A 24,021-nucleotide genomic window follows, 5' to 3' on the forward strand; every position below is an offset into this window, starting at 1 on the left:
AAAAAAAATTAAGGAGGCAAAATGATCCTGCAACTGAGATTGTATTTGTTTGTTATCTGCCAAAAGAAGGTATTCATTGGTTTAAACGGAAAGGGAAGAGCGCACATCCCAGGGGGACGACAAGGTACAAAATTTTCCATTGCTTTCTCAATCCCCAATCACATGCCTTAAGCGGACAAAGGTCGAACCTTCTCAACACAAAAGAGTTGGTGTTTTTAAAGATTTGACTGCTCGTTTACTTTAATTTGATAAAATATAAAACTAATAAAAGATGTATTTTTTGTGGTGTGTGGTGCATACTGCACATTTAATCCTTATAATTCAATCCATATAATAAGAGAAAAAAATTAAAAAAAAAAAAGTGGTATAGTGTATAAAATTTATTAATAGAATTTTTCATTTTTGTGGGGCCCTAAATAGTAACACACTTACACTGATCATTGGTCCGAGGATCACTTGGGCTCTATTATTCAGGCTGTGGCAGATTTTTTGCAGTGAAATTTGGGTCCTGCATGAGGAATTCTAAGTATAATTATGAGTTAGATAAACCTTGCGTATTTTTTTAAAAGAATAAAATTTATTATTAAAAATTAATTTTTTATATAAATTTTATATTAAAAAAATATTTACAATCTTTAATTATATAATCATTAAGTAATCATTTTAAAAAAATAAGTAAAAAAATATTTACAATATTTAATTATATAATCATTACGTAATCATTTTAAAAAAATAAGTAAAATATAAAATTTATATAAAAAATTAAATTTTTAATAGTGAATCTCACTTTTTCAAAACGATTATGCGACATTTATCTACTTCATAATTGTATGTAGAATTATTTATTTTATATTTATTTATTTTTTTAAAAGAAATGTACGGTACTTGTACACTTTATAATTGTAAATACTCATTTATCTTATTTTGACAATTAAGAATTTAGTGATTTTTCAAGGTAAAAATTTGTAATTTAAATAATATTAGATACAATCATAAATTATACAAATCGTATACTATACAAATGCGGCACATTTCTTTTAAAAAATAATGAAATCTATTATTAAAAAATTAATTTTTTATCTAAATTTTGTATATATATATTTTTTCAAAATAAGTGTACTGACTGCAAAGATAATTTCTTTTCTAGGAAAACATCATTTCTCTTCTATGAATTCAGTGCATCTTAAGAGGAGGAAAAAAAAAAAGAAGTTGATTTATAGTTTCAAACTTGCAAGAATAAAAAGAAATAATTATATAATAATATATATTTTTATAGTAAGAATTTTTGCAATTGAAAAGCAATTTATGAATCTACAGGCTACATGATGTTGGTGAGATGCATCCTAAGGAAGTTAGGGCTTTTATCCTCTCAAAAAATAATGTTAAATAATTTTGAAAGTGTATTTTTTTCTTGTATGGGAATAGTACAATTTATAGAATATGTTTTTACTCGAATATTACATAAAAAAAAAAAATTAAGATCACCTTTAATCGGATTAGCAAGAATCAAAATCTGAAAATTTACCAAAAATAAAAATAAATAAATAAATAAAAGACAGAAACTAAAATTAACAATAATGGATGTCTCGTGTGTGGTAGGTTGTCATTGCTGAGGTGGCGGAAATCAATGCAACCAAAAGGAACAACTTGACAGTGGAAAACTGCAGGGGAGCCTAATCTCCACCCTACCATCTAATATTCTTCAATTCCACCTATTCCCCTCTTTATTCCTCTGTCCAATACTTGCCGTAGAAGAGGAACAGGTTAAGCAAGCAGCGATCCGAAAGGCCATCCCTGCTTTCGGTTCCAGGAAAGAGAAAGATAGTGAGTCTTCAATAATGCAATCTCACGGGTCTTTTTCTTTCCATTGATTGAAGAAAACGATCCTTTTTTTTCTAATTATTATTCTTCTCTTATTTTCGTGTTTGTTCTAATTTCTTCCCTGATGCCGTTTATTTTTTTGGCACATAGGAGGGCTCTCTTTTGTTTTCTTTCCTGGAATCGGTTTCCCTTTGAGCTTTGATTTTCCCGGGGAAATTTCTAAGTGGATCTGACAAGGCTTTCGTGGGTCTTTCTTGTATTGAATGACATGGGGTAAGTCTTTTCTGATTCCCGTTACAGATTTGGAGTTCTATGGGTATTTTTGGTTCAATTAGTCTTCCAGCTTTGGTTTTTTTTTTTTTTTTTTTTCCCCGTGTTTAAATTAGAATCTGTTGTGGTTTTAGATGTTTGGTTCATGAGAAAACGAAGGAAAAAAGGAGTTCTCACGTTGAATAAAGAAAATGATATGGGCTCTGCAGACCTGTATATCGTGTAGTTTGCTTCATTAAGAAATTGACATACTTAATTCAGCTCGGCAACATGATCATGTGTAACGCAACCACTATAACCGAAAGAACAAAGTTGCAGACTCTCATAGTTTTATCATGTCCCGTTCCTTTTTTTTTTTTTTTTGGTGTTTTTTTTGGGAGGGGGGGGGGGGGGGGGGGGGGGGGGTCCTATATTCTGTACATTAAATTCGATAAAAGAATGTGGAACTTTCAATTTAACCGATGACACCTTGATGCACCCGTTGAGTACAGGTTTTCGATCATATGATCTGATCTTGGAGATGGTATAAATGTTCTGCTTGTCTCATGCCCTGTTGTCAAAAACGAACCTAGGCCCAAAGCGCCAAATGAAAAACACTTCTTACTCCCATAGCGAAGTTGCAAGCGGGAAAAGTGCCCACTTTTTTTCCGGAAGCACCAGGCACTGAAGAGCGTGCTTGTGATTGTTTATTTAAGAAATATTCAATTAAAAATATGATTTTCTAGCTGATTAGAAAAATTATGATTAGGTCTAAACAATAAACAATATATAATTAACGTTGATTAGTTGATCAACTATTGTCATAGTCCAATACACCATACACTATATGTTTCCCTTACCTATCGAAAAAAAAAAAAAAAAAAAAAAATTTCCCTTACCCTTATATGGCTAAATGCGCTTGATATAAAAGTCTAATACCAAATCCAAGCAACCACATCACCTGCTCTGCCCCCCTGACGCAAGATTTTTTTAAAAGCAAAAAGATCACGCCTGTTTAAATGGAATGGAATGAGTTGCCCTTTTGTAAACAGGGCATTGGTTTCACTTGCTCTTTGATTCACCCTTATACAAATCATGGATCTTGTGTCTAGTTCTGTAGCATTCTAGGATCCAAAAATAATGATCTTGCATGACTTGATATGTATTTAATTTTTTTTTTTTTGATAAGTTGATATGTATTTAAAAAATGCATATATGCTTGACACTGTCACCCTAGGCCTCATGAGAGCTTTGCACATTATTACATCTGGTGTCTTTAACAACACTGGCATTTGGCCCCTCAACTGCAGCATTAGTTTTGGCTTGAACTTGCATCAATGAAACTTTTGCTGGCAAAAAGCATGAAAAAACTTGTTAGCAAGTTGAGGTACGGGGAACTGATGCTATTTATTAAGCAGTGTTTCTATATACCGAGTTCCAGGGATTCTAGCTGTACACCAAATAATGATTCTTTGAACCTTATAAAAGAAAGATTATTTGAACTCTTTCCTCTCCACTTTTCCCCATACAGTTTCTACTTGTTGGGGTGTTGTTCTTTCAACAAAATTGATGGGTGATTTTAGTTGCATATTCTTTGTCTAGTGATTTACTCATAAGTAATTTTCTAGTAACCCCAAGGGGGTGGCCCAAGTGGTGAAAGCCTTGGTCTTGGGGTCTCATTCCCTTCAAGGTCCAAGGTTCAACACCTCATAGGTGCAAACAATCCTTTGGGGCCACACCCCCTGGTGAAAAGCCAGCGATTTAACCAGTTTCGTGTAGGAAAACTTCCGAGGGTGCGGTGCACGGGACCGGGGTTTATTCTGCAGGGGTGGGTCCAAAGGGCCCTGCCTTGGAGAGGTTCCCCGACATCAAAAAAAAAAAAAAAAAAGTAATTTTCTAGTGTTCAGTTATAAAATGATAGTCTTTTCTTTCTGGGTTGTGAGATAGATAGAGAAAGAAGGTTCTATGTGGACCAATTTATCTAGGTATCAGCCTGAAGTTTTTTTGTTTGTGATGGCTGCTCTCGGCTGTATCATTATATTAGATTTGTAACAGAACAGAATTCGCTTTGCTACAGAGCAGTGGTTGTCTTGGCCGCTTTACCAAACCAACAATAACTACCTCATTGGATACACAATCAAAAGGAGTGATTCAAGGTCGCAAGGTGAAAAAGCCTAGCATATCAGAGTATTTCTCGACCACCAGTAGGTGGGATATGGACAACAGTGCAGTTCAGTCGCAAGGAAGCATATCATCAATAAGTACAACCAATCAAATTCTGGATTTGCATGGTGTTGCAGGAAATGCCAACACCCCTTCTGAATTTGTAAATCATGGCAAGTTTTTACTTCTACTTGAATGTTAAGTGCATATGTCAGCCATAGCTGTGGGTGTGTCTCAACTATCGTTTTGGTGTGTGTTAGGTGGGAAGGGGGAATAGTCACTTTATACCATATATAGGACCCCAATTGATATTTCAAAGGTTGTTGGGTGCCAACATGTATACGATGATACTTATAAAAAGAGTAGCACTTCAGGCCGGATGGGTGCCAAACATGTTTTCCCACCGGCCAATAGGAACATGCCATGTAGGCATTTCATGGAAGAGTAAAATGAAGTCTAATGCACCAAATAATCACCTCTCCTTCTCTCTCCCGAATCTGGATTCCTCTCTACGCCAAACACAATAATCCCTCCTGAATCTGGGTTCCACCATGCCGAAAGCTCCAAAGAAATAGTCTTTAGTGATGGGTTCTTCAATTACTATGGCTCAATGGTTTTGAGTGTCTGAAACGAAAACCAAGCAATATTTTGAGAGCAACTCCATAGATTTAAAAAATATGAATACTGAAAACTTCCAACTGATCTAGCATGTAGAGATAATGTAGGATGTAGATTGTGCAAAAAGGTCAAAATGAAAATATTTTCCTTATTCCTCGGCATCCAAAAACCTCTCCATTAAATCTAGTTTGTAGCCTTTCTGCCATGCTTGCTTGGTGATCTAACCACGCCTCTCATATATTAAAGGTGCATGCTTATGGTCCCTGTCACCTGCAACAAAATCATGCAAGCCTCCATTAATTTGGACCCAACTTCGGCCTGAAGGCTTTCTTAAACCCAGGGTCTAGTCTAACTGCTAGTCCAAGAAACATTGCTTTTACATGGCATTATGTTGAACACTTTATAAGCTTCATCAATCCCACCACAGCTAGCATACATGTGTATGAGTGCAATATTGTTTAAAGATACCGATGGGTTCCCAGATAGGAGAGGGAGAGAGAATGAAAGAGGTGATTCTTGTGTTTGGTGCAGCAAGGAACTATTCGGGAGGAAGAGGGAGAGGGAGAGGGAGAGAGAAGGAGAGAGGTGATTATTTGATGCGTTAGCCTTCATTTCACTCTTCCATAGAATGACTACGGGGCATGTTGCTATTAGCTGGTGGGAAAACATGTTTGGCACCCGTCCGGCCTCAAGCTTTTTCCTTATAAAAATGATATTTATATAATGTTGTAGATGATACTGCATATTGCTCTTGAATTTGACTCGTGTTGACTTTGTCTGTGTATTTGTCCATTTTTTGTTTTGATTATGTTGAACTTACATTTCCCATCTTGTACGGGCAATAGGTCTTCTTCTCTGGAATCAGACTAGGCAGCGATGGGTAGGAAGTAAGAGGTCCGAGAACAGGGTTCAACAGACACGAGAACTCAAATTAAGTTGAGTTGCTCTAATCTTTGCATGGGAAATGATTTGATTTCATTAAAAAAAAAAAAAGATACTTGATCTACCAATCTACCAGTAGTGTAACACTTATGTGAGTTCGTGCCTATTTTACTCTCTCTCTCTCTCTCTCTCTCTCTCTCTCTCTCTCTCTCAAAGAAATGATAATTCATTAGTTGCCCGACCTAACTTATCAAAAAGTTCATTCAGTGGTTAGTAAGATTTGTTTTCAGTTATTACGACTTTTAAGTTACATATTTTCCATTGAAAACTGAGAAGAGAAGAGGAGGGCGAGTTTGATTTTTATTTTCTTTTATTATTTCCCTTTGGGGTTTGACAGCACATGAAGATGAATTTATTTCATGTTTCTTCCAAATAAGAGTTTGAACAAGTTATTTATTTTTTCCCTCTGTACATTCTGAGTCTAAGTTGTTATTTTATATCAGGATTTCAAGAAATAATATCATCCCAAGAAGCCCCAAGGGGTAGCACAATTGGTTGGGGATCATGCCTCATGAATCGGAGGTTACTAGTTTGAATCTTCCCATTTCCCTTCACTTTGGGCCAAACTCAATCCTCCCCCTTCCACCTTTCCCTAAAGAAGATTATCACCCTTAGGCGAAGACTTCCTTTACCTTCATTGTTTTTAATTTATCCACTTTATTGTAGCATATGAACTATCTTGTTGAACAAACCCATTTATTTGTTGGGCAATGTTTGTCCTTGGCCTTTATCCTTACAAAACAAAAGTACAAAGAAAGAGAGTTGAATATTGGTGTCACATCCCGTGTCTCCTGTCTGATTTAGTGTGGCTGGCACTTTAGGATCTCATTGCTTGAGTTTACTCATTAAAGTAGCATTGAGTAGAAGATATAGGAAATGTTGGAGAACAGTTTCTGGAATATATACCCCTTAGATTGTAAAGGGGTTATTGGTTATTCATGAATTAATTTCTTTTATCTTTTCAGCACTCAATTGTCTATGCATTGATTTAAAAAAGAAATCCTGGCTTTGCAGTTGGAATGCATCGTATGAAAGTTTGCTTGGGAGCAACAAGCCATTCCCTCAGTCTATACCGCTTGTTGTAAGCCTCTGCCCTTAAATGCTGATAGTCATGATACCATGCTTTATCTAATACTTTGTTGATCCCGAACACAGGAAATGGTAGATTTTCTCGTGGACATCTGGGAGCAGGAGGGATTATATGATTGAGCAGCAGAAGTGTTTGATGCATTAAAAGTTTTTGAGATATCAAAACCCGTCATAGCTGTTCTAACATTCAAGATGCTTCCATGGTAAGGGGTGGGTGATTTGAGCTAATTGCGGCTTGTATATCAACAGAAGCATCATCTATAATTCAGGCCTTTTAGACATGCTTGTATTACATTTAATTCAAATTATGGCACCGGCTGCCCGTTGCTTTCTTGGGGGCAAGTTTTGCAAAATTGATTAAACTTTGTCTACACTGACACGAATGCTACCAGCACTTGCAAGTTAGGGCTTGTGATAAATTCCCTCCTCCCTTTTTCTCTTAAAATAAATCTCTTTGTTACTACCTTGTAACAGGATTTCTTGGTTTGCATGGCTAAGAGCATTAGCAATGGCATTGCCAAATGCAAGTCCAAATTCAAAACAAATGTGAGAAAAAACATCTGCATTGGCCTAGCTAAACTTATCAAGTTTGACATTTATGCTATAGTATTTGTTAGCTCCTTTCCAAGTTTGGCGAGACATCGATATATACAATTGTTTTTCACTCTCGTTTTTGGATGAATACAAATTGTGTAATTGTTTTGGACATTTTTTTATTTTTGGAGCTTCACTTTTTAAGTTTTGGTTGGTGGAAGAATTCAGCTTGTTGCAGTTGATTGATTTATTTCTATATATCATGCTCTCCTCTCTGTTTTGCTTGCTTTTCTATACTTTAATTTTTTCAGTTTTCGTTTTGACTTTGGCTATATTCAAGTATGGTTTCAAAGCTTAAAGATCTGTCATTAAATCTAGGATAATTGTGTTGTGTCATCCTGGCCTATATATTGAATGGAAACATCGGATTGAACCAAATAATCATACATCGGATTGAACCAAATAATCAATAGTGGGACATTGTTGGGAAGTTTCCTTTTCCACGGTGTTCAAAGTTCTTTGTTTACAAACTTTGCAAGATTATACTTCTAACTTGTCTAAAGGATTATAAAATCAAGTCATATGAAGTAGCAATATGAGCAAAAGACAGCTCATGAACAATGGAGATAATGACCTACTCCAAATTTATGTAGCTAATTTATATATAAATCAAACTAGATTGAAGGGATGATGAATTCTTAATTTTCTTGGTTGTGTTTTTTGTTTCTTTGGTTCCAAGGGTTTGCATTAAAGAATGCACCCACCATTGACAAACCAGAAAGCAACATGATGTCGGGGTTTGTAAATGACATATAAACCAACTAGCTTTCCCTTGTAGATTTAAAAAAAATATCAACTACTTCATAATGTACATATATAGATGGTCACACATGTACTTGTTATTACTCTACAACTCATGAAAGAGACCTTCTCTGCAACATTCTGAAAGTACCCAAATACAGTCATTAATGGTTGAAACCACCTACATGATTTGATGAATATATATACATATATATATATATAATATTCTTTTGAGATGAAGATTATGATCTGATGAATCCAAGAAAAATCAAATTGATTTTGTTTTACTTATGTATATAATTTGTTTTCACCAAGTTTCACGAATCCTAGCTTAGGAGCACTTGGCTCAAGAAAAAAACAAAGTATCATACATATAATAAATCATGTCGTATATATAGACATGATCATACTACTTTATTCATTGATAAATGTACATGCAAATAAAAATAAAGGCTATTTGGGCATATATATATATATATACTAGGAGAGGGAACGTCCTTCAAACGTTTGCCTAGTGGAGGCAAAATATAAACATAAAACTTTCTTATGAAAGCAAATAATAGTATAAAAGAAAAACACAATAATTGTATTTAAATAAATTCATATATTTAAAAATATGTTTAAACTTCTACTGACAGATGTAACTCATATATTTTAAAAATATTTAAAATATTTTTAAATATTTTTAAATTCATATATTTAAAAATATCATTAATAGGATTTAAATTAAGCATGAATTTAACCCAAAATAAAGAAGCAAGATATGTGAAGTAATTCTGTGTCCCATTACTTTTAAGAAACAGAGTAACATATGGGTTAAAAAAAACATTCGAATCATCTTGTTGAGCTAATATCCATTATCACCAAACTTCACACTCAATAATTCTAGCAAATGTAAGAAACTAAAAACCTTGGGACATAACTAACAGACCCAAATTAGCAAACTTTGAGACGAAGAAAAATAACACAATTCCATAAAAAACCAAATTAGCAACAATGAACTTTCAACAATGACTTTCCATAAGCAACCAAATTAGTGATACGAATGGATTTTTTTATATCGTTTAGCGGCTAATCTTCCCACCATAGTAAAAACAAGAGCACATAATAACTCTCACCCAAACTATATTACTTCCCACCACGGATAAAAGGCTAAACCACAAGTTGTTCGGAAATAATGATAACAAACTGTTAAACCCAATCCTCAAACTAAAAACCTACCATTCTCACGGAAGACTTGGGAGAAACAAAGCTCCCCAGTTTGTCGCATGTGATCCTGATACAAGGCAATGAGATTAATTTAAAATTAAACATTTCAGGAAATTTTTAACTCTACCAAACACTTCAATCAAGCAGAGTAATAAAAAACCCATTAAGCTTTCCTAAGCAAACAAATGAAACACTGGTTATGATAAACAAATACATAAAAAACAAGGCACGAAGTTGAAATTACTGTGATCTTTGAGCCAATCACATTAATATTCTCTTTCCCCTGCAAACAAAAATCACAGAACATATCATCAAATCCATAAAGAAAATAATACATAAATTAAAAGACGTGGATAGAGAGAGAGAGAGAGAGAGAGAGAGAGAGAGAGAGAGAGAGAGAATTTGTGCATTTCGTAGGTATGATTTCTGCTTCTTGTCCTCTCAGGTCAAAATGAAGTTCATGATATGCATATGCATGAGTAAAAAATTCGTGATACGCATATACATGAGTAAAAAACAACCAAACACAAGAGGATTGAATTCAAAATTGAAGTTCAACAAACAAAAATAAAAACTTTCAGAAAATGAAACTCAAACCCAATGTTTGGAGCCCTAGATTAAACACGGCATGACACCGGTTCCTCTGCTACCAAACCAGAGCTTCCATGCAAGGCCAACCACCACGTAGTGAACACAAAGCAAACGGCTCAATCATATACATCATATGCATATACGCAATAGGTAAACAAATTACCAAACAGTGAATAAAAACCATACTGAATAAAAACTCAACAGAATAAAAGCCATATATGCTTATATGCATATGATCTGATAGATCATATTCTCACAGAAAATAACCCCAACAGAAGGAATCGAAATCATACGGATGTCCATCACACCAAAAAAAAAAAAAACCCAAAAACATTGAACAAAATCTTCCGATTTTGATGGTTCAATAAAGTAATCATTCAAACATTCGTTGTTTGAAAAAAAAATTGAAAAAAAACTTAGCTTTGGGAAGATCCATCGGTATTCTTCTTCACCGACCTCTATTTCTCACTCAGATGGAGGATGGTATTTCTCTGCCTTTGTCTCCTTCTTCGTCTTCGTCGGGCTGAGACCGGAGGCATGTGGGGTTGAGGTTGGAAAGGAGGATGGATGATCAAACCACGGGTCAGAGATCCGACGCGAGAGATCGTGCTTCACTGATGGAGGCGGTGGTGTCTCTGTTTTGCTTTGCTAGAGGCGAGGGTGTGGCAGTGAATAGGAATAAGTGGAGAGAGAGAGAGAGAGAGAGAGAGAGAGAGAGAGAGAGAGAGGTTTGTGAGAAATGGGTGTGAATGTCGGCGCTGAAGAAGAAGAAAAAAGATCATAAATATAAAAAGACAAAAATGGTAGTCGGCAAAAGAAAAATAAAAGCAAACACAAGGAAATTTTGAATTATAGCTAAGGGTAAAATTGGAAATAAAAAATTTAGACAAAAATACTGTAGTTAACAGATTCGCACTTTATATATAAGTATAGATATATGTTAGCATACAATCTTGAAGCCACATAAAGGCTACTTAGGCATCTAGGTGTCATGACTGCACTTGCAGCTTTTTTGGGTTCGTTGAAATTACTTGGTTTTGTTTGAAATAACCTATTTTCATACCGCTAGTACAGTTCATGCTGGTTTATTTGTATGTTTTGTATTGTTACTACTGAAATGTTGATACTGAATTATACTGATTTGTGGTTTATGAACTGGTTTGGTACTTAAATGTGAATCTACTGTTGGTTTATGAGTTGGAAATGGTGGTGGAAATATTCGGTAGAAATCTGTTGGTTTATGAAGTTGTTTGTACTAGTTTGATACTAAAATGTGAAAGAATTGCTGGTTGAAGAACTGGAAATGCTGGTGGAATGTTATTGTAGGCTACCTAATTGTAGGCATTTGTATTATAGGTTGATGTTATGAAATGTTATTATTGATATTTCTTTCATATGTTATTTCTCTAAAAGGAAATTATTCCAAGAAGCTATGGAGTCTATTTGCAAAAGGAAACTTCCATGTCAATAGCACAAAAATTTTAAACTGATTCTATATTGGGAAACAATAATTTTAAATAAAAATTAAATTTTTAATTAATATATGAAGTATATTTGTAAAAAAATATAAAAAATATTATTTAAATATATAATATTATATTATTATTTAGACTTTGAAATGGCTAGTTCAATATAGATCATTATCTTCATTATTTTAGATTTTAACTAAAAACTCAAACTTTAGTTAAAATTTAGACTTGGCAATAACCTAATTGCATGCCGATGCTCTAAGGCATGTCATTTAGTTTTTACACTTGCATAATCCAAAGAGCACTGGTATTGTAATAGGCATCTTCAATCAAAGTCAAAAGTTTGCCTAAATTTATTAAAATATATCTATATTGGATTAGACAAATCCAAACATATCTGGCTTTGAGCTATAGTATTTTAAGAGCTGGGGTCATATTTGGCCTGCTATTGCAGCTTGACCAAAAGTTATTTTATTCTTTCTTTTTCCATAGGGCTTGATTAATTTGAGAAAAATAATAATTTAATTATAATTTGATTAATAATTAATGAAAAAGTATAATTACAAACACAATTATGTATTAATCTGTGCACTAATGTGATGTGATCGGTCAAAAAATAGATTTTATTGAAAACAATATTAATTTAAATTTTAAATATGAATAAATCAGTGTTAGTACATAGATTAGTGTGCGACTGTGCTTGTATGTAGCAAAACTCATAATTAATATATGATCAATAAAATTGTAAAATATGAAAAACAATAAATTAGATAACAAAAAAAGAAAGAAAGATTAAATTAATAATATTTTATTATTATTTTAACTAATAAATGAATAATCCAACTATTATAAAATTAAATATCTACGATTCTATTTGAAGATCAAATCAGTTCTGAATTTTCACACATTTATTAAAAAAAAAAAAAATCCTTAAGTTTCGTGTTTTAACGTTTTAAATCATCATCTTTAAAATATTTAATGATTAGGCCCCTCCTCTTAACTATATCTACAAAGTTTTTCATCTTGCGAGGAAAAGAACAAGTTACAAAAAATAAAAGACGTGGCATCAGATGCATTTCCCTCTAGAACACTCTTCCTCATTCATCATGGTAGGTCGTGGTATGTTTGAGAAGGACCAAGAACCATCACTCTGTTCCTCATGTATATCACTTTTCTGATGTGTCATCTAACACCTACCAGAGACTACTCCAACTATCAAAGCATCCCTCTTTAAATTTCCTAGGCTACCAGCTGCCCTCTTTGCCCAGTCTAAACCATCGGCGACGACAAGCTAGGTACGCAGATCAGCAGATGTTCTTCTAAATACTCGATCGTCAAGGTTTCTTACTCTAGGAACTAATTAAGCGAAAAAACTGATCGATGGCTTTGCCTCTTTTGGCTTCGAAGAGTATCTTACAAAGGGTGTTGGCTTCTAATTCTGCCTCTACTAATTCTTTGCTGGCTCAAGGTGCTCGTGAGAGGAGTGTTGGCGGTGTTCAGAGACACAGGTGGGCAAATGAGATTGTAAGGACGTTTACTTCAGCAGATGGTGATAAGGTGGGTGGTGAGAAAACAGAACATGGCAAAGATGTTGCTGTTTCTGAAGGTGGTAAGAAGTCCAAGCTATTCCCAAAGAGGCAACGCAAGAGGTGGCTCTGGAGGAACAAAGACCGTCATGGCTTTTCTCCTGCCCATTACGGTACTCTCTCTCTCTCTCTTTCTCTCTCTCAAGTGTGCGTCTTTTATGGCGCCCTGAATATGCATATCAATACCATTTTTCTTTTTCTATTTTTAAACGGTTCACCGCATCATTGAAATTCCTAAATTAATTGGACTTGAATGAAATATAAAAGGAAACAATATTTAAATCGTCAATGAATTATACAACTAGATACTTTATCTTAGTTGGGCATGCTTGGTTGAATTACACAGTAATATTCTCATATGAAGAATATACGATCTCCTTAAAATACTTGCTCCTAGTGACATGCAGATTTAAACCAATAGAATAGACCAACACAATTTTTTATTTTTTATTTTCTGCTTTGCCTATATATATAGATTTCTTTTCCTCGGGGCTTGGAAATGCACTCATGCAAGCAACCCAGAACATAAACAGTCTGTTCGAGAAATTGAACATAGCCCCCTGGACACTCAGCGGCCGCGTAAAAGAGAAGGACAAAAGCTACGTGTTGCGGTATGAGGTGCCGGGGCTATCCAAAGAAGACTTGAAGGTCAACATCGATGGTGGAGTTTTAACAATAGCCGGAGAGCACAAGGAAGAGAACGAAGACGACTCGGACGATGAGTCTTGGTCAGCTGCGAGCTATGGCTACTATCACACAAGCCTGTTGCTACCCGAGGATGCCAAAATCGACGAGGTTAAGGCGGAGTTAAGGGATGGAGTTCTAACTATTGTGATTCCTAGAACTGAGAAGCCAGAGAAGGATGTGAAGGAAGTGAAATTACATTAATTTGATAGGAGACCGGCCCGATCGAGTTTGATGGAAGCCTGCTATGTGCACATGTTTATGCATGTGGAAAATAAGGGAAGGGTTACTGTGTGCGTGCCTCTGTTTTGAAGAACGTACTCGTACATATTTTGCATGACGCACGAATGAGATCATGTATGCGACTCTTTTTTTTAACAGCGTTGTTTCTGTTTTCTGGAAGCATGTGTTGGGTTAAAATGAAAATGCCATGCACTACCTCATGTTGCAATTAATCATTTGGGTCTGAACCGATTAACTCTCGTTTAAAATTGAGTCTAATATTTAAATATTTAATATTTAAATTATTAAATTTATTTTAATTTAAAATTTTAAAATTTTTTTATAAGTAAGACTGTTAATATTTTTCAATTTAACACCTCTTTATACATATTAAGATTCATAATTTTTTTAACTTCTTATAAATATTTTTAAATTTATTTTAATATTTAAATATATTTAAATTCATTTTAGATAAGTTTCACATAATTTACCTTATCAGTTTAATTCATTATTATTTATAAATATTTATAAATAGCTCAACATAAATTGAATTGTTGGAAAGCCCTGGTACACAAATTTAATTTTTATAAATTAAATTATATTACACATGTCACATATGGTGTGTTTCAATGCAACTTCTGACGTGCTTCCTCTATATATATCCGAATGTTTGTTTCCGACTAATTTTACAAATTTCTTTTTAATTAAGGTGTATTTTCATAAAATAATTATAGAAGTAAGATAAATTTTTTTATCTTATATATAATTATATAAAAAAATTGTAAAAAATTATGCTTATATCATGAAGATGACTCTTCAATAACTCTCCTATTTGCAGAAGAAGTTATAAAATAAAAATTATATTTAGTACGTTTGTTGCAGAAGAAGTTATAAAAAAGAATTAAGTGGGCGTATTTATATATTTAAAACTTATATCTAATATTAAAAGTGTCAAAGTAATGTTATTTTTTTTTTTTGTAAATATCTTTCATTTAAAATATAAGTGTATAAAAATTGCAAAAAAAAAAAAAAAAAAAAATGTGTGATTCTGCGCTCTCTCATTTCACGGTACGTACAAAAATCGAAAGTGAATCTTAATTAATTCCAAATTAGGGAGCTTGATCGATCAGTTTCCATTCATTCTGCAAGAGAATTAGTTAATTTCTTTCCGTTTTAATTTTCTTTTAGTTTTTTTCATGATTCACCGATCTGCATGCGAGTCTTAAAATGCCAACTTCCACTTGATGATCAGTCGATGCATGGTACTAAAGTTACATATTCCGTACGTCTTGTCTACTGTTATTACATGTTCTTTCTTTTTTATTTTTTCTCGCGTTGAGATGATCAGTACTTTACATGAATAAAGGAAAATGCTGTGGGGATCAAAGCCTCCTAGCTGGCTGTGTGATTAAGTGCATAAAATGCAGGCATTATTGCATTGCATCATCTCCGGAAGCTGATTATAACCTATTATATATCTCATCGTTTGGAAATGCCGTCGTGCGTGGGAATAGCTTCAGTATCGAGCCCTAATCCCAATCACTCAACATTCTGTACGTATAGCCTAACTGAGATTATTATATTGCTTGGCCTCTAATAGTCACGTTAGGCTATATTGTAACTTGGATAAAGTATCAAATAAAAACTATACTTAATACATGTTACTATATTTTTTTATAGTAAAACTAACAACATATATTTATAAATATATATATATATATATATGAAAAATTTTATAGATCATACTATTATCTTACTTGAATTCTATTAAATAAGATGTGACATATTTATTATTATTGAATGATCATTTATTGCATACTTTTTTTATCAATAAATAGTGATAAATACGCCATATCATATATAATATGATGCAAGTGAGATGGTGGTGTGGTGTATAGTATTATTCAAAGGGCAGGATGGATCGGGGTTGGGTTCTACTACCCACACTAATTTCTTGTAATTTTCCTTTTTACTTTTATGTTCACTAAAGAGTAAATTTATAAATTGAGGTAATTTAATGTAGTATATTAGATTATAAAATTATTTTTATTATAAATATATCTAATATATTAGATAAAATTATACGTATTTATAAATTTATTTTTATAAAATTTATTTCCGGTCGTAGAAAGCTTTTCATACTCAGCGCGCTGGAGTGATCTGAAGTATAGTAGTATACTTTGTTCGGGTGAGAACGGAGGCAGAGCGTGGAGTTTCAGGAAACCTCCAATGAACCAAACCCACTTCCACTTTTGAGTTGGGAGCCCAATCCAACAAAAGTAGCTCTAAGCCCAATCAACCGGCCCTATCTAAAAGTGTTACAACACCCCAACTCGAGAATCGAAAGCACATTCCCTCTCCAAATGGCATCCCTCTCTGCCTCTCTCTCTTCCGCAGCCACGACAATCATCGCCTTCCATAAACCACTGCCTAGTTCTTTCTCTCTCGTTTTCCACTCCTTCCCCATAATATTCTCCACCCGCTGTCACCGCTTCTTCCCTCTTTCCACCTATCATCTCCTTTCCTCTCCGGTCCATCCCTACCGTCCATCCCCCTCCTTCCGCTCCAATCCCCGCGTTCTCCGGCCCTGTCGTCCTTGCCATGCCGCCAGCCCTGGTCCTCCTCCCCAGGATGACTCGGTCCCTCTCTCAGGTTCGGGTTCCTGTTTTTAAATTCATTACATTTACCTGGGATTTTTTTTATTTGCTTTGTGCTCCATTTCCGATTCTGAAAGACAATTTTTTCTTCCAAACGCAGCATTAAGAGACTTTGTGACTTCAATTGTTTGATAATTTTTTCCCCTTTTGACCGTAAGAAAAATTATGCCTTTTAAGCTATGTATTTGCTCATACATAGGTCAGTCTCATCCAATCACGTATTTGCTCATACGTACCTCATTCTCATCAAAGTTTCCAACCACCCACCCCCCAAAAAAATCGGAGCTTGTTATCCGAAGTGGAAGTAGAAATAGAAGAATCAATACGTTTAATGTCTGGGATCTAAATTCTAACTCTTCGCCTTATCCTTTGTGTAGCCATTTAATCTTGTATTTAATATTTATCGCGACAATGAAACTAAATCTTATATTTGTGAAATGGCTTTATGGCTGCCAATCTTTCATGTATGTAAATTGCTTTATGCTTTTTTCTTTTTCCTTAATTTCCCATTCAACATCAATTTGGTTTTGGTTGAGGACCATTTTTTGAATGTTGCATAAATTATTACTGCAGAAATAATTTACTGCATAAATTTTTTGAATGTTGAACATTATTTCTTCTTTTGAAGTTTCCCTTGTTATGCTATACTTCTCCCTTGTTGAACAGGCTAGTTCCGAGCTAACAAAACACAAGCCAAATCCTTATTGAATATCTAAAACACAACATTATGCCAAGGGGATTATTCATATACTTGTCGTGGGGCAGTCTAGTGGTCAAAGACTCAAATGGCTGGTTTAGGATGAGCTGTAGGCTTAGAACTCCCAAGTGTTTTACTGAATTTCCTGAAATGATTTTCACGGGTGGGTTTGTGTATCCGAGGTTTACTCTCCAGGGTGGGTATGAAGGGCTCTACCTTGCTGAAGATTTATGTGAAAAAAATGGAAGTTTTGGTGTCTATTAACTTCTCAGTGGACTCTATACAGTAATTTAGTGTTTGAGACATTACACTGATCATAAATCACAAGTGTTTTGAACTCAGTAAACTGTCTCCAAACATAAAATTAATATACAATTAAGTAAAGAGTAAAGTAAATGTTGGTCGGAAGGATACTGTGCTAGCAATAGAGTAATGCAAGCAATCTGGCGTTATTCTTTTCCCTTACTGAAAAAAACGAGGATTGTAATTGTAAATGGGCTGTGGGTTGCAAACAACACGAGGATGATTAAAAAGAGCCATACCATGAACTATGGGTGGTATGTGCAGAATATGCCAAGAATTGATGCATGTCAATGGATTGTTGTCTAGGGGATATTTGGTTAAGGATTTCTACCAGTCTCGCTGTTTCATCCTTTCCCCTACCTGTCCTCTTGCATCCCATGTACCATATCCTTGTAAAATACAGTCTTTTTTTATTTTTATTTTTTCATATGGAATGACATTTGGCAAACTGTTAAAAGACGCTTTGAGTGATGAATATGTGACCTTAATTATGTGAGCTTGTCAGATAATGTGACTCATTTATTTCTTGTGTGCATTATATACTTACATCCCTGAAGTTTCTGAAGTTTGGTGTTCACTGACCCAGTGATCTTTTTCATCCTTTTGGGAACAGGACTTGCAGCATCGTTGTCCAAATTTCAAGATAGATTACAGATATTCTTTGCTGTCTTTTTCTGGATGTCTTTATTCTTCTGGGCTTCTGTATGGGATGAGAGAAGTAGACCGGACAAATGATCTGGATTTAGAAGCTAACCCAGTAAGCCTTTATCATGTACATTATGTTTTGGGTAGGGGAATGGCATTAGGATATACATCAAGCAGGAAGCATTTGAATTGGGGTAGTGGAATAAACTTGTTTATGTTATATAAATAAAGTTTAAATGCTGTAATAATCAAAGTCAATATGATATTTGAAGTAGCACCAAGCTATTTATCTAGGCTTGCATTCCTTCACAATTCTTCTGGTAGTTACCCATTTCCAATGGCAACTGAAGGAAATTCAATCGATACTATGAAATGATAGTTTGTATCACGCTATTTCAAGTATAGTTAGCAACGCACTATTTCGCATTTTATAGGGATAAGATACAGGGTTGAGTTTGCCTCAAGGGTTGCAGGTCCTGTTGCGATTGATATGAAGATACTTGGCCAAAAAGTAGAGGCTGGTTTAAAATCAAGAAAAACCCGAAGATATACTAAACTTATGTAGTTGAAGGATAATCTTTTTTGATTTGGTATTTCACGGATGGTACTTTATTTTAGTGGAGTTGTGTTCCATGCATGCTACCTTGTGCATTATCAGGGCTTTGATAAATGATGTGGATCATCATACTATCCTAGAATTAGAAGATAGTTTAAGTTGAGTACGTCTCATAAATCATAAAAATACTAAACGCACTCCCAACACTCAGCATCATAGTTTTAATCATCAAACTTTATAGGGGTCCAGTTCAGTGTATTAACCATCAAACTTTATGAGAATAACTCAGGACCGTAAGACCCATTGTTAGAGTGGGTACCCACAAGATAAGATATATACTCGTATGGTATATTATGGTCTATGTATGCAGACGTTTTCATTTAAGTGGACTGGCTTTTAATATTCTTATTAGCTCTTTTTTTTGGTTGTTCTTCCATTGTTCATATAATTACATGGAAGAGAGATGCTACTCTTAAAATTGTTAAAAAAATGCATGAAAAAAGTCTAAGAAAAAAAAGGCACTGTCGGGAGCCCCATGTGTGGCTGTAGAACGACTCTTTCACGAAATATTGGGATTCATCTGGATTTAAGTCACCCGTCTTATATCCATTTTCTATGTTATTTTTCATACATATTATTATTTGTTGTGATGCTTTCATTTGGGATCCTGCACCCACGCCTTTTATTTCCCTTATTTTTATTCTTGCGTTGTGATTAATACATAGAAGTCTCACAAAAGTAAAGTCTATGAATTAACATAATTAGATATGGTACATTAAATGTACATTATATTAAATCGCAACAAGTTATGTTAGGGTGTGAATTCAATTTTATAAGATTGAACTAAATTTAATTTGCAAATTTTAAAATTTTCTTTCAAATTTATTTATGTCATATTATTGGTATGGAAGGAGAATAATTTTGAACTATCGCTATAATAGCATTAAAAATGAATTCGTGAGGGAAGCTAAGATGGCAGCGATGCATGCCAATTGTGTCAGGTGTTGATGGCCATGCAAAAGTTTGATGACAATGAAATGGTAGTAGAAGAAGATAGGTGATAGGGGACGTCTCGTGACAGAGCCAGGTGTCAGTTCCTCAGAGGTCGTAAAGATTGATCTCTGCCCCAACGACCTCATTCATCCGTATGGGCATATATTTCTACGGACAGCAATTAATATCACACGTTCACCCAGCAATGTGCCTCGTCGTTTGCCAATTATTCAGTACAGATCGTACGGTCCTGGATCCATTCATCTCCCGCTGCTTCCTACTTTCTATATAAATAAAATCCACCGCTCAGCCGTTGTTTCTCATTGTTTCTCCCGCTTCTCTATTCATCTTTTGGCTGCTCTGTTTCTCTCAAATGCCATATTTCTTTTCCGTTTCTCTGTCTTTTCATTCCTCGTTCAACCTTTTCTCTCTCTCTCTCTGAAATCATTAACCATGCTTCTGAGGAGCTCCTCCGCACCGATCTGGAACTCATGGGTAACCCACTCCAAGGATTCATCCCCCGAGGCCGACGCACTTACAAGGACCAGATCAGTTTCTTTCTCAACATCTTTTCATCGTTCTCCCATTGAAGACTCGACGATGAAGGTAACCCAAATCTTGACTGAAACGGACTCTCAAGCCCCGCCAAAACCCAAAAAGAAGAATCCCGTATCTCACTCCCCTAAAAAACAACAAAAAATCACAATCAAGGGCGGAGAAGAAGAACGAGAGCTAAAACCCAGTTCTTCACCTTCATTATCTTCGATTCAGAGGCTCTTTTCAAGCTCTGGGTTGGGTGATACGGTGGTGGACGATGAGGAATGTGCTGTGGAGAAGAACGATAGTTCGTTGCAGACTCTGGTGGGGGGTGGTGGAGTTGGGAGCGATGGTGGTCGTGTTTGTGGCGGTGGTGGGAGAGGATCAGATGATGGACATGGAGGTGATCATGGTGGGTCAGGGTCTTTCGAAAGTAATAATCATGGGAGTGAAAACACTGACGCTTATTACCAGAAGATGATCGAAGCAAACCCAGGCAATGCGCTCTTGCTTGGAAACTATGCAAAGTTTCTGAAAGAGGTAATCAAGAAGTGATTGGAAAATCTTGCAAACTCTTGGCATGTTGATGACCCCTTTCTTTGTTTGGTTGCTACGAAAAATGGCTAACCTAAAAGAACTGATCGTATAATTAGTACAATTGTTATATTCTAACATAGCAGCCAGATATTGGCCTCCTATAGCTAGCTGATTGACTTGTGTTGTGAACTTTTGTTTGGAATTTTGATTTGTGAATAGGTTCGTCGAGATTTCGCTAGAGCAGAAGAGTATTGTGGAAGGGCCATTTTGGCTAACCCAAGTGATGGGAATGTTTTATCTCTCTATGCCGATTTAATATGGCAATCAAAGAAGGATGCTGATCGAGCCGAGAGTTATTATCATCAAGCTGTCAAAACCGCCCCAGACGATTGGTAAGAAAGACATCACCTTTTTTTTAATCGAAATCTTCGGGCTTGGATTTGGACAAATTCTGGATCTTAAACTCTAATATTGTGAATGGTTTAACGTAAAGTTACTTGTTTAGGTGTAATAAAAGCTTTATTATGATCAAATTATTACATCTTTCCTGATCTTTTTTAAAAATGAAGCATTGATGGGTTCTGCATGCTAACTTGCTAAGTGGTTTCTGTCCAGTGGAGATCAATTTGTTTTAGAAGTTGTTGAATAGAATATTCTCGATTCAAGTTCTTAATTTATAACATATGTTGAGTTAGTGTGATTGAATTACTGCTTTACTTATAGAGGTAGTCCTTCAAGTACTTGATATTTTTTCATCATGATTTGATCAACTTTTTGTTCCGGCTCTCCAATTATGATATTTTTTTAGTATTGGTCTGTACCTTTCTTACTGTAGATGTCATGATAAAAGTTAGTGCTAAAGTTTTGATCTAAACTTCTGGACTGTTTGCAGTTATGTCTTAGCTTCATATGCTCGATTTCTTTGGGATGCCGAAGAAGAGGATGATCAAGAGGAACGACATGAATGTGGCCACAACCTTGCACCCCCGCCAAAGCTCTTCCAAGGAGCTTCTCACCATTCTCCTTTAACTGCAGCCTAATCTCAAATCTTCAGCTCTCTCTCTCTCTCTCTCTCTCTCTCTCTCTCTCTCTCTCTCTCTCTCCTGTGGGCTGTAAGATAGCTCAAGTAACGTAGTAGCCAAGAAATAACGTACCCCCGTTTCTGTAAATTTGGGTAAGAAGTCCTGACTGTAAATTTTCATCAGCTGCAGAAATTTTTTGTAAGTTTGTTGAGGAAATATATATATCTTTGTGCCTTATGGTTTGCCCAATATGGAGGGGGAGAAAAAAACGGAAACGGTGGATTTGTCTTTATTTTTCCCTTTTGTTATAAAACTAGTGTTTTATATATACAAAAATATTGCCAAGATTTGTAATAAAGAAATTCAATACAGATAACAAATCTTATAAGTTTCGTTTCAGAAAACTCAACAAGAGTATTACTGTTTCTTGACTCAAAACCGAAATGCACAAGATTCACAATAACCACTCTGTTATCAAATATGTTCACAAGATTCACAAAACCAGCAGAATACCAACACAGATATATCCAAGAATATACAGCACTTCCAGATCCAGTATATAAGCACGAATCAACAAATAACCGAGATCATATATACACCAGAAATTAGCAAGGAAATAAGAATGAATAATGAAATAAGAAAATAAGCAAAAAACATAGAAAGAACACACCGAGATACGTGGTTCGACCCTAATGGTCTACATCCACGGCAGGAATGGCCTCAGAGATCTTTATTGATAAAGATTACAGCACAGAGAAGCCTCAGTTCAATAGGATTACAAGCCCTCACAAAAAATCGCACAGATTTCTCTCTAGAGATCAAACACAGAAACCCTAAAACAACCCCCTTCTCTCTTTTCTCTCTATCTCTCTGCCTCTCGAGAAAGACCCAGCCGCTGCATACAAAAATGACCCAACACCCTTAGGGTTTACACGGTAAGTATGCAATATATATGATACAACAGATGGTGACAAGTGTAATGATCCAGCGGCTTGGCTTATGAAGATCCAGATGGGAGCATGGGCTCCTCACGTGGACTGGTAGCTCATTACTTAAATAAATCAACGGCCCTGATCTTTCCTCGAACACAGCACCTCCACTTATTACACAGATAAAAGAGTACGTTAGTTTATTAAACAAATAGAGTAACATATAAATGTATTGACATACATATCACACCTTTATTGTTAACTTGGTTTCCTAAATTGGTATAAACCCAAGGAAGCTTCGCAAAAGACAATCGATCTATGGTTGAAAATGGTGGATCAGTCCCTGGTCACTCCCCAGTTTGGTGCCGTTAAGTACAGACTGCAATAAACCCCATTATTTTCAACTAATGGATCTTGGTAATTGGTAATTGCAATTGATATATCCAGCTAGCTGAAGAGATCGATGACTGTTTTCCAACTTGGAATTCTGTCTTTTATTTTTTTATTTTTTCCCTCGATTTGTTTTGGTTCATTTCACTGTCTCCTACCGCAGCATGATGCAAAGTTTGGATTGATTATTAAATACGTGGGACTCCATCCTATAAATCCTATTACAAGATTATGCTGTTAAATATTATTTTTTGTATAAATAACTTTAATAGCATGTTAAAAAAAAAAAAAAAAAAAAACTTTAATAGCATGTTTGATTATGATAGAATAAGACAATAATATTTTAAAAAAGTGTATGTACTATTGTACTATCATGCGCCAAACTAGAGAGTGGGTTGAGTTATCATTCTATGGACTGGATCATGATTAGCCAAGTCAAATCTCTTTGAATTTGTGTAAATACAATGGGAGCCAACAATTTCCAAGAAATGCATAGTTCCAAAAATTATGCCGACTGCGACTACTGGTGGCACCAAATCAACATCAACGTTAAAATATCCAGTGCCAAAAGATGGATGCTGGAGAGAAAGGGAGGGGAAAGCGCGGCTGCAAGTGGGACTGCAGTAGAATCCCAATACAATCTCTGAAAAATCATACACAATAGATCCTATTCTTTATCTGCGGCCTCAATAAATTGGCATCCCTTACCTTGCATTGGTCACCTGATCATTTCCTTTCCTTTTCTTTCCTTCTCTCAGAAATATGCTCAAATCGTTA

At 35.1% G+C, this 24,021-nt stretch overlaps 3 protein-coding genes across 10 annotated transcripts; all 3 read left to right on the plus strand.

The window, feature by feature from the left end:
• Window positions 1-1,653: 1,653 nt before the first annotated feature.
• Window positions 1,654-7,590, plus strand: LOC122283638. 7 transcript variants are annotated; one of them, XR_006231057.1, is made up of 9 exons: window positions 1,654-1,824; window positions 1,972-2,094; window positions 3,308-3,457; window positions 4,153-4,406; window positions 5,697-5,786; window positions 6,237-6,315; window positions 6,808-6,874; window positions 6,949-7,085; window positions 7,357-7,590. XR_006231057.1 is itself a non-coding variant. In XM_043095235.1 (8 exons), exons 3-8 carry the CDS (start codon window positions 3,408-3,410, stop codon window positions 7,000-7,002), a joined length of 594 nt encoding a protein of 197 aa, XP_042951169.1. In that variant the 5' UTR covers window positions 1,655-1,824; window positions 1,972-2,094; window positions 3,260-3,407; the 3' UTR covers window positions 7,003-7,235. The 7 variants fall into 7 exon arrangements, 6 of the variants coding, with proteins under 6 accessions (XP_042951169.1, XP_042951168.1, XP_042951174.1 ...); XM_043095235.1 differs by lacking the exon at window positions 7,357-7,590 and having other exon boundaries at window positions 1,655-1,824; window positions 3,260-3,457; window positions 6,949-7,235; XM_043095234.1 differs by lacking the exon at window positions 7,357-7,590 and having other exon boundaries at window positions 1,655-1,824; window positions 6,949-7,235.
• A 4,911-nt stretch (window positions 7,591-12,501) lies between these two features.
• Window positions 12,502-14,211, plus strand: LOC122283735 (26.5 kDa heat shock protein, mitochondrial). The gene is made up of 2 exons (XM_043095243.1): window positions 12,502-13,185; window positions 13,548-14,211. Exons 1-2 carry the CDS (start codon window positions 12,867-12,869, stop codon window positions 13,958-13,960), a joined length of 732 nt encoding a protein of 243 aa, XP_042951177.1. The 5' UTR covers window positions 12,502-12,866; the 3' UTR covers window positions 13,961-14,211.
• Window positions 14,212-16,312: 2,101 nt separating this feature from the next.
• LOC122283751 lies at window positions 16,313-22,160 on the plus strand. 2 transcript variants are annotated; one of them, XM_043095245.1, is made up of 4 exons: window positions 16,313-16,630; window positions 18,249-18,392; window positions 21,123-21,295; window positions 21,796-22,160. In XM_043095245.1, the coding sequence occupies exons 1-4, from the start codon at window positions 16,580-16,582 to the stop codon at window positions 21,941-21,943; spliced, it is 516 nt and encodes a 171-aa protein (XP_042951179.1). In that variant the 5' UTR covers window positions 16,313-16,579; the 3' UTR covers window positions 21,944-22,160. The 2 variants fall into 2 exon arrangements, with proteins under 2 accessions (XP_042951179.1, XP_042951178.1); XM_043095244.1 differs by lacking the exons at window positions 16,313-16,630; window positions 18,249-18,392 and adding an exon at window positions 19,884-20,906.
• The last annotated feature ends 1,861 nt before the right edge of the window (window positions 22,161-24,021 follow it).

The sequence above is a fragment of the Carya illinoinensis genome, chromosome 1, assembly GCF_018687715.1.
Source record: "Carya illinoinensis cultivar Pawnee chromosome 1, C.illinoinensisPawnee_v1, whole genome shotgun sequence".
In the NCBI taxonomy this organism is placed as follows: Eukaryota; Viridiplantae; Streptophyta; class Magnoliopsida; order Fagales; family Juglandaceae; genus Carya; species Carya illinoinensis.